The sequence below is a fragment of the Macaca nemestrina genome, chromosome 1, assembly GCF_043159975.1.
Source record: "Macaca nemestrina isolate mMacNem1 chromosome 1, mMacNem.hap1, whole genome shotgun sequence".
Classification (NCBI taxonomy): domain Eukaryota; kingdom Metazoa; phylum Chordata; class Mammalia; order Primates; family Cercopithecidae; genus Macaca; species Macaca nemestrina.
The window spans coordinates 121,786,360-121,795,917 of NC_092125.1; the positions used below are offsets into that span (position 1 = coordinate 121,786,360).

General features: G+C 42.7%; 1 protein-coding gene and 1 long non-coding RNA gene across 2 annotated transcripts in view; one reads left to right on the plus strand and one right to left on the minus strand.

The window, feature by feature from the left end:
- Positions 1 to 5,355, plus strand: part of LOC105479218 (uncharacterized) — a 45,217-nt gene extending 39,862 nt beyond the window's left edge. The window contains exon 5 of the long non-coding RNA XR_985758.2: positions 5,269 to 5,355. This is a non-coding gene — a long non-coding RNA (uncharacterized lncRNA). The remainder of the gene's footprint in view (positions 1 to 5,268) is intronic.
- LOC105479216 (acidic mammalian chitinase-like) lies at positions 890 to 6,488 on the minus strand. The gene is made up of 10 exons (XM_011737112.2): positions 6,462 to 6,488; positions 5,258 to 5,459; positions 4,509 to 4,565; positions 4,248 to 4,413; positions 3,879 to 4,003; positions 3,574 to 3,697; positions 2,733 to 2,918; positions 2,105 to 2,224; positions 1,848 to 1,989; positions 890 to 1,194 (listed from the first exon to the last, which is right to left on the minus strand). Exons 2-10 carry the CDS (start codon positions 5,332 to 5,334, stop codon positions 947 to 949), a joined length of 1,245 nt encoding a protein of 414 aa, XP_011735414.2. The 5' UTR covers positions 5,335 to 5,459; positions 6,462 to 6,488; the 3' UTR covers positions 890 to 946.
- Positions 6,489 to 9,558: the final 3,070 nt, after the last annotated feature.

Sequence of the window (9,558 nt, forward strand, 5' to 3'; positions counted from 1 at the left end):
TAGTATATGACAAACTTGATCACTTTCTCCTCCTAGATATGTTTTTTCCCTTGGTTTTCCTTCTACCTCATTTAGCCCTCCTTTTTTGGTCTTCATTACTTGTTCCTACTCTTCTCTCCAGCCTCCCTCTGAATGCTGAAATGCTCAGGGCTTAGTCCTTGAATGCTTTCCTTTCTCTGTCTCCCTTAATGATCTCATCTAATCTATTTACTTTAAATACAAACTACCTCTAAAAATGTTATGTCCAACTATCTACTCCACATCTCCACTTAGAAACCCAATAACAATCTTAAATTCAACATGTCCAAAGTTGAACTCCTGCTCTTCTTTTATAATCTAGTTTACTTTTAGCTTTCTCCATTTCAGTTGATGGTAATTTCATATTTGTAATTTCTTAATCCAAAATGTTGAAATTATCCTTGGCTCCTCTTTTTGTCTCCCACTCTCTACATACAACCCATAAAGAAAACTGCTGGCTTAACAAATCTTAAGAATACAGCTGAAATGCAATCACCTCTGACCACTTCTACTGCTGCTACTTTGTTCTAAATCTGCACCTCTCCCGTGAATCACTGCAATAGCCTCGTAATTGTGCATTCTCAGCAAAAAGGGCAAATCAATCATTTTAAAATGACATTTGTTTACGGGTCATTGTTATCTGAGTCTTACATTCTTGGGCTCCCCACTTTCATCTGAGTACATTTTGAGAGTGAAGGGATGATGTATTTTCCTTTAATCCGCTTGCTTCTGCCACCCAACACCCAGGAAGAGCAGTGCATGCTGCAGGCTTGGGGGCTGGTGGAGCAACTGTGTATCATTGGGAAATAGGGATTAATTACATCTAAGATCCTACAGTAAAGAAGCAGAAGCCATTGTACAGTAATGCTCAACCTTTTATTGCACAACAACTTCTGCGGCTGGGTGAGGTGGTATCTGACACATGCTATCACCAGCTGCAGCAGGAGCAGGAGGCTTCGAAGACAAGGCCAGCCTGGCAGTGCTGAATGAAAGTCTTTCCATTTGCACAATTGTAGAAGGCATTCTTGTCAGTGGGGTCAGGGTACAGGCCATTGGCCTTGTTGGCACAGAATTCACTATCACTGGGGCTGCCCCCAGAGCTACCACTGTGGCTGACGCTGCCTGTGACGGGTGCCTCAGTAATGGGAGTAATGGGTTGGGCTGGAGCTTTGCAACCTGAGAAGGAAAAAAAAAAAAAAAAACAAATCCTGAACCTCCTTGCTTTTAGCCAGTGATACCTGATGTGTGAGAGCAAATACCCTGGATTTTGTTCTTGGCTCCTCCTTCTATGTCTCTGCATATTTCAGTCTTCTGATGTGATATGTCCTTCCTACTCCACTCACCCCTTTGCTTACCAACTCCTTCCTCATCCTTCAAGGCACAGTGCATTTTTTCCTCCTTACAGCTTACTGAATGAAATTTTTCATTATCATGAACTCACGAGAAGGTTACTTATTCTTTTGAGGGGCACATTATCACATAATATCTTCTGTATTGTTGTCTAGCTTTGCAATTTTTGTAAATCCAATTTCTCTCACTAGATTGTAAATTCCATAGAGTAGATATGGATATTTATGCATTTGGATTGCCTGTGGTACCTACAGAGCACTGTATATGTAATAGATGTTCAACAAATTGCTTGTAAAATGAATGAAGGAAGGAAGAAATGGTGAAGAGCCCTGTTTGTTCTTCACACCATTAATCAGTTGTTACCAGATAGGAATGGAGCAATAGTCAATTACTTGCGCAATGGCTCCCTGACTTGCAAGGAACCTTTGGAATTTCTCTCAAGTCTGAGGCTTAGTGTCCCTTCTCACTCCCTAACTCACTTGTACTCTGCAGGCCCAGAGCATCCTTTAGGGTGGTGATCAGAGGGAATTTTCCTTCATTGCAGAAAGTGCCTGTGAAATCATCCAAGTCAATGGCCCAGACCATGGCGCCTCCGAAGTTGTTCTTCTTTAGCCAGTCAGCCTGTGGAAATTAGAAAGGAAGTCAGTTATGTACAGACACCAAGGCTGAGCTGTGGCTCCAGGGCTATAATGGGAACATGCTCACAGGCAACAACAGTCCATAAAACACAGTCTACCTTGATTTGGAAACTCTTGGTGTTATCATATCCAAGCCACTCATTTCCTTTGTAGGCATAGGGAACATCCTCATTAGCCTCCCATACTTCAGTAGCTCCATTCTTCAGGAAGGTACAGATCTAACAGAATATAAGGAACAGGTCAAGAGGTAGGCAGTGTCCTTGTGGTGGCAGAGGTAAAAGGACATGGGGAAGGGGAAGTAGAGGAGGGTTGCATAAAAACTACTTGAAAACAAAGGTCTATGACTCTATCAGCAAATTTCTTAGTTCATTTGGGATTCTGTTTCTTTCCCCCTTTTGAGTAATTTATTTTCAATGTGGGGAGAAACTCTTAAATCAAGGAATGCCCTGGCAGTCAGAAGTGTCTACAGATTGATATACCTTCACCAATGAGAGCCTGCTTTCCTACACTCTCTGTGTTTGGAATGTAGCCTGAAAGGACCCTAGTGAAGGGCCAATTAAAGTGGTGCAACAGGGGGGCTTATCTTGCCTCCCTTCTAGAGAGTCACAAACATCCACTTTCAGCTCCAATCCAAGAATGATTCAAATACTGTTGAATATTGCTCATATTATTAGCTACATGTACCAAGAGGAAGCCACCTTTCCTCTAAAATTTCTGAGTGTATACCTCATAGTAGGCCCAGAACCCAGACTCCCTGGTATAGGGCCCAGCAGGGCCAGGACCAGTGGTAGGGGCGCCAATTCCATGATCGGAGGGATTGCTCAGAAGGAAGGTATGTCCATAGGCTGGGAATCCAACGATGAGCTTCTCAGCTGGGGCCCCGTTGTTCTTCCAGTAGTTGATGGCATAATCCTGCAATGGTAGTGGGTTAGCTCGAGTTCTCACCCACAGCTGATGGCCTAGTGATTAATTATTAGCTAAACTTTTTTTCGGTTTGGTTGTGCCCACTCTACAAAGCACTTGCAACATATTTTAGAGCATCACTGACATATATCTATTAAAGTGGTAGGTCTCATTCTCAACTAAATTCTTTTAATAACGTGCACTTTACATATACCCTTCATATAAAAATATATATGATGGAAGAGTAGAACTTTTAAAATGATATTCCTGGTATGATTCATTAGTTAATGGCTGAAATTCTATATGATATACATGGGCAAGGGATTAGAACAGTAGAAAATGGGTAAGGCAAAAGGGAAACAGCAAAAGGGGAAAGGTGGAAAAAGCCTTTTATAATTTATTGAAATAGGAGCAGTGGCATATCATGTTCTTTTATTAAAAAGCAGTGCACTTGTTATTAATCTTCTTTCATATTAGGTAGAATTATCAGTATGGTGTTAGTAAATAGGGAAGTTTTTTAGTAAATGAGAACAGTTGATTAATTATGGCAGCCTAATTCCCCATTTGAGAAAACCACTAAACTTATGATGCCTTTTGTGCCTGAATCTCTGTGTGATTTTCATCACCATCTCTGGTCTGTACTTGCATCTGTACAGGAACTCACCACATTGAGGTAGGCGTTACTGCCAGTGTCAGTCGGGTATTTGTACAGGGGGCTGTTCTCTCCTGTGTAGCCCTCCCAGGGGCCATGGAGGTCGTAGGTCATGACATGGATGTAGTCCAGGTACCTGAGGTGGGGTAGAGGATTTAAAATCATTTCTGATGGTCATTTCCCATACCTGTGCAGTCATAAGGCACCACTTCCAAAACCTCCTAAACAAGGTCCCTGAATAGCAAGACAGACAAAAGACAAGTCTAGTCTGCCCGAGTGATACCTCCAGGGGTTTGAAGATAAGGCACATCACTCACTGCGACAGTTGGGGGATCTCGTAGCCAGATTGGATGGTGGAGATGCCAGCAGCTACTGCAGCAGTGACCAGCAGCCTGGGCTTGTTGCTCTGCTTGGCCTCCTGCTCAAAAGCTTCACGCGTTTCCTGTACAGGAGCAGGAGAAAGTCTGTGAATAGTAACTTTAAGTTGACTTTCATGAGGTTCATGACTCTGAATTAAATTAACCTCTTCCATCCTTCCATTCATTCCTCAACATCCTTACTGGAATAGGATTTTCAGGTCCTTCACCCCAACTAAAATTGTAGGAAACTAAGTTTAAGGTCCCAGTGATCTTTCCTGTGAGATGGGTGTATGCTTTCCAGTCAAAATGATCGGGAACTCAGCTCACCTGCACCAGGACAGTGAAGAGATGCTTGTCCTGAGAAGGGCTCCCACGAGAGCCGGGGTACTCCCAGTCGAAGTCCAGCCCATCAAACTCATACTGGCGCAGGAATTCGATGACTGAGTTGATGAAAGTCTGGCGGTTCGCAGGAGTGGAAACCATGGCAGTGAAACTGAGGGAGACCCAAAGAAGGCAGGGTGAGACCTTGGTTGTCCCAACACCTTGGAGTAAAATCAACCTAGGAAGTCATCTCCAAAAAGAACTTACGGAGCAGTGCCAAAGTTCCAGCCACCAATAGCCAAGAGAGTTTTCAGTTGACTATTTCTGAGGGAGAAGAAACAAAGTGTTTTATCAGAACAAATGAAAAGAAAGGGAAGGCATTTCAACATTTAGCTGCAATAGTGAGGAGGAAGACAGGAAAGTGTCATGCAGCCTCTCATCCTGGTTTATCTTTGTTCTCATCCCTATTTCCTACTTTTTGAATGTTGGAATAGGTGACTATGATTGGTAAGTTTCAATGTCTCCACAGTTCTTTCTTTTCTTTCTTTCTTTTTTTTTTTTTTTTAATATATTTTAAGTTCTAGGGTACATGTGCACAACGTGCCGGTTTGTTACATAGGTATACATGTGCCATGTTGGTTTGCTGCACCCCAATGTCTGCACAGTTCTAATTATTTCCCTAGGAGTGAATCTCCTGACCAAGGAGACTGAATGCTTTATCAATGACAGCTTTGGATTGATTCTAAGTAGAAGATTGTTCTCATCTGAGTCCACCAGTAGTTGGACTTGTAAGCTTCCCTTGGCAGCTGAGGTGGGATTTAGTTGGCAACTAGCTTCTGTGAGCCAGCCATTCCCCTTAATATTAGAGTCATTCTTGCACTTGAAGTAGTAAGAAAGCTGAATTTACCTGCTTGTTGGCCTGTTTGGAATTTCAGCCTGAAGTCAGCTGTGGAAGATCTTGTTTAAACTGTCCTTGAAGGTTAAAAGACTTGAAACTCAGGTTTTCCGTCACTTACTTGTTTTTCAGGCCATTGAAAGCTTGGTAGAGAGTCACGTCATTCCATTCGATGGTGGTGATCTTGTTGTTCTGCATCCCAGCAAAGGCGTAGATCAGGTGGGTACAGAGGCAGGGGTCGATGTCGTCAGGCGTGAAGCGCCCCAGGCCTGGCCGGTACTGGGCCCAGTTGGAGAAGTAGCATGTCAGCTGGTAAGCAGAGCCTGTTACCCAGAGGAAGAAGGTGAGAGACAAGCTCCCTAGTGGTCACAGATTTCTTTGCAAACCACAGATTTCCAAATGATTTCCCTATCTGAAGTCTCAAAGGAAAGGGGAAAAGTCGATGTAAGAACTTCATGTTGCAGCAAACCTATAATTATATAATTTGCAGGCAATAAGGAGCAGACAATTCAGGGCTGAAGACATCTCTTAGAGATAGCTCTGTTCCTCCAAGAGAGAATTGAATAACCTTAGAAACCAGTGCCTTTAGCTGAAATAGAACTTTAAAGCTAGCAAACTATGATTTAGATGTATTCGGGCTCCCTTATGTGGGAATTAGCACTTACGTACCAAACATTACTCTGAGAAATTTACTTATATTTACTCATGAATCCTCATCAAAACCCTGTGAAAGAGGTACTATTATTTTTCCCATTTTACCCATTTGGAAACTGAGACACAGAAAGGGTGATAGTATAAGTCTCTTTAGCCCTTTTAGATGTCTCCCTGAGTAATTCCACCCGGGGGGTAGTGAGTCATCCACCAGGAGCCAAGGGCCCTGGCTACTAGTTCAGATTCTGCCGTGAACTCTCTATATTACCTGGGTCAGGTCATATGTCTTATCTCTGTCCCGGTTAACTAGTCTGTGAGATGGGGCGGTAATGCCTTTCCTGTACACCTCTCAAAGAAGAGTTGTTTTAAAACTCAGTGAGATGACAGATCTTAAAACGTTTTAAGAGAAGAAGACACCATGTAGCTGCCTCACCATACTAGTTTTTATTGTTAACACGTGTTCTTTCAGACGGCCATCTAGTTGGTTTCTGCTTTGGGATTTTTTTGGCCAATGGTATTAATCCTTTAAACTTGGTTAGGGAATCTCGAATTCTCTAGAGAGTAGTTAATATTCTCTGTCTGATGTGGAAGGACACAGGGCCATACTGAGTTTCCAAATTATGAAGAAGAAAAAGAGGAACAATACAGTGGTTCATCCCAAAAAATATACATACCTATCTCAGCTGTCAGCACAAGGAGCAGACCTTAAAGCAACAGAGAGAAGAATGAACTGGAGGAATGTGAGTAGAGCAGCCTTTATACATTAGTAACCTCACTTTAGCAGTAGGAAACTTTTTCTATTTTTCATTCTTTTAAGATCCTCTGTAGAAGTCCAACCTACTGAGGCTGGCAAAGCCTTGGATTTGCCCTGGAAATCCACTCCCCTCTATTTCCATTCAAAAGACCATTAAAGGGTTAAAGTGCCATGAGCCTTTGGGGCTTGGTGAAGAGAGGAGGATGGCAGGGCAATGAGAAACCTACCACCAGGCAATTTGGGACTTTCCCCCTTTCAGTACATCCCCATACTTTTGCCAAAAGCAAAAATCTCAGATGATCTGGTTTAAATTTGAAGGTAAAAGGGTTTTAAAGGGGCAGAAAAACAAGAGGGAGAGAGTCATTCAGAGGTACAGAGATGAGACGATCTCTTACCAGTGAGGAGGGTAAGCTTGGCCATGTTGCCTCAGTGGTAGTATTTCCCTCATCCAACCTGCCATTTATACCCTCTTTGCCCTCTCTTGTGCCTTATCAGATTCTCCTTTATGGAAATTGCCTCTAAAGTAAGTGTTGATATTGGCAGTGCTCACAAAGCTCAAACCCATTTAAGAACCCATTATTGACAGGGAAACAATACTATCTTGATTTCGTTTAACAAGAAGAAAAGATTGGGCTCAAGCCCAGGAGCCACACTAATAAGCTCCATTATGGAGTAGCTTATGTAAATCAAATGGCTTATGTACAGTGGACTATATTCTCCATTTGGATAGTGAAGCAACTAATTGGCTATTTCACGCACTCTTTGTCAGGCAGAAGCATTGAGTGACTTTACATTCATTTATTCTTTACAGTCATTCTTTCACTCATTTTAAGAACAAAGTTTCCTCCTTAAGCAAAGGCTATGGAGGGTCATTACCTACTGTCTTTTTGACCCCAAATCATTACCTTTTCTCCTTCTGTGGATTTTTCTACTTCTATTTCTCCTACCCTTTCCCAGCCCTCTACCCCTGAAGTGGTCTTCACTTGGTTCTTCTCTTCTCAGGAGGCTCCTTTCCTTTGTGATACTTCCTTGGATTCAGCCTGCCTCAGCCTGAGGCAGGGTAACATACCTGACCACCAGACCCTGAGCCTGATGGCTGACACTTTCCTGGTGGTTCTTTCCCCTAAGCCAGCACCTCTTCCTGTTGCCCACATTTCTGTGTGTGGTTCCAAATTTCTGTTGATCACCGAGGCTCTCACCACTCTAGTTTTTGTGATTCATACACTTCTATTCTCCAAAGTCCATTGGTCACTGAAGTCTATAGTCCTCTTCTATTTGGTCTTAGACTTCCCCTTGTCCTTGGAATCTTCTATTGCTTTCCCCACCACTACTTCTCTCAGAGCTTAGCACTGTGACAGTGCACTGTAGCTCCATTCTTTTTCTTCTAGATCTTTTCTGTATATGGCTCCAAGTCCCTGGAGTTGGGGGCAGAGTTTAACAGCTCCTTATTGCCTCATAGAGTTCTTTCTCCTTCGCCTGTCGTCAAGACTCCACAGTCTTGCCTCAATTTAACTTTCCGCCTTGCCGTCTGCTGGCCTCCCTATTTAAATCTTGCATATTAAATTATACTATTCTCCATACTCAAAAATGGTCTCATCTTCACCCTCCTGCTGAGGCCATTCCCTCTGTCTAGAATACAGAATATTGTCCTCCTGTACCCACCTCCCACTCCATTAAAGGCCCACTTCAACTGCTTTCTCCCATGACACCTTCCCCAATCATCACACCTGGAAGTGACCACCTTCCTCACCTCTACTTCTCTGGTATTTTGTTTGTACCATTCGGAAAACTCACTGCTTCTTTTTAGGAACCATCGGTAGGGAAGAAATGTGAAACCAGTGGAAAAAGCCACACATATTGGAGTTCAAATCCTTTCTACCATTGAGGTTCAAACTCTTTCCATTGTTCATTTGGTTTGAGAAATTGGAACAGTTCCTTAATCTCAGTTTCCTAATTTGTAAAATTGGGACACAAATGCCTACTTTGTACGGCAGTTGTAAGCATTAAATGAAATATTTGTAAAGAATCAGGTGCATATTAAACAATCCACAAATAATAATCATTATAGACTATCTGCACATGTACTTTGTCTTCTGTTTAGAAACTCCTTAAGAATACCAGTCCTCCAAAAACACCCAATAATAGTCAAACCCATGTTAATTCCCATGTTGTACCTAAAGTCTGTTTCCTATGCAAGATAGGACTTCTAAATAAACATTCATTGAGCACCAAATAAATTAATTTTAGTAGGAGTAACTGTTGAATTTTACACATGAAAAAGCAGGCTGGCACAAGGGCATCTTTTGGGTAAAAAATCTTCTGATATCTTTAAAGTCACACCCTATAGAAGGATGTGTAGATATGCTGCCTACCTTAACACAAGTGCTAGGAATTGCAAGATGGATTTTAATTAGGCCTTTTTGCAGTTTGAGAAAGATTGCTGTAAAGCTCATAGCCATAAGACAGAGGCACTGAGGCCCTGTGTACGTTAGGAGCAGCTGCAGGAAGGTGAGTAGTTTCACTCATCTTGTATTCCAGCTTTCCCAGATCACCACTGTTTTCTCCTGTGCCTCCCTAGTTGTGTTTTAGAATGCTTAAAGCCTTCCTTGTTCTTAAAAGTAAAATAGGCTGGGCACAGTGGCTCATGCCTATAATCCCAGCACTTTGGGAGGCCGAGGCGGGTGGATCACCTGAGGTCGGGAGTTCAAGACCAGCCTGGCCAACATGGTGAAATCCCGTCTCTACTGAAAATACAAAAATTAGCCGAGTGTGATGGTTCATGCCTGTAGTCCCAGCTACTCGGACGGCTGAGGCATGAGAATCACTTGAACTCTGGAGGCAGAGGTTGCAGCGAGCTGAGATAACACCACTGCACTGCAGCCTGGGTGACAGAGTGAGACTGGGTCTCGAAAAAAAAAAGTGAAATAGGTGAGCTAGGGAGTGCTAGCAATATAGCATATGTGGTTCTTTGCTGGTGGTTGTAGGTCCTAGATTCAGTCCTACCTTGGATATGTTTT

Coding starts and splice junctions, on each gene's coding strand:
- LOC105479216 (XM_011737112.2), bottom strand. CDS start 5,334: ATGCAGAACAACAAGATCACCACCATCGAATGGAATGACGTGACTCTC. Junction 3,698..3,878: donor GAGATCCCCCAACTGTCGCA/GTGAGTGATGTG, acceptor ACCCCACCTCAG/GTACCTGGACTACATCCATG. Junction 2,919..3,573: donor GTAACGCCTACCTCAATGTG/GTGAGTTCCTGT, acceptor CTACCATTGCAG/GATTATGCCATCAACTACTG.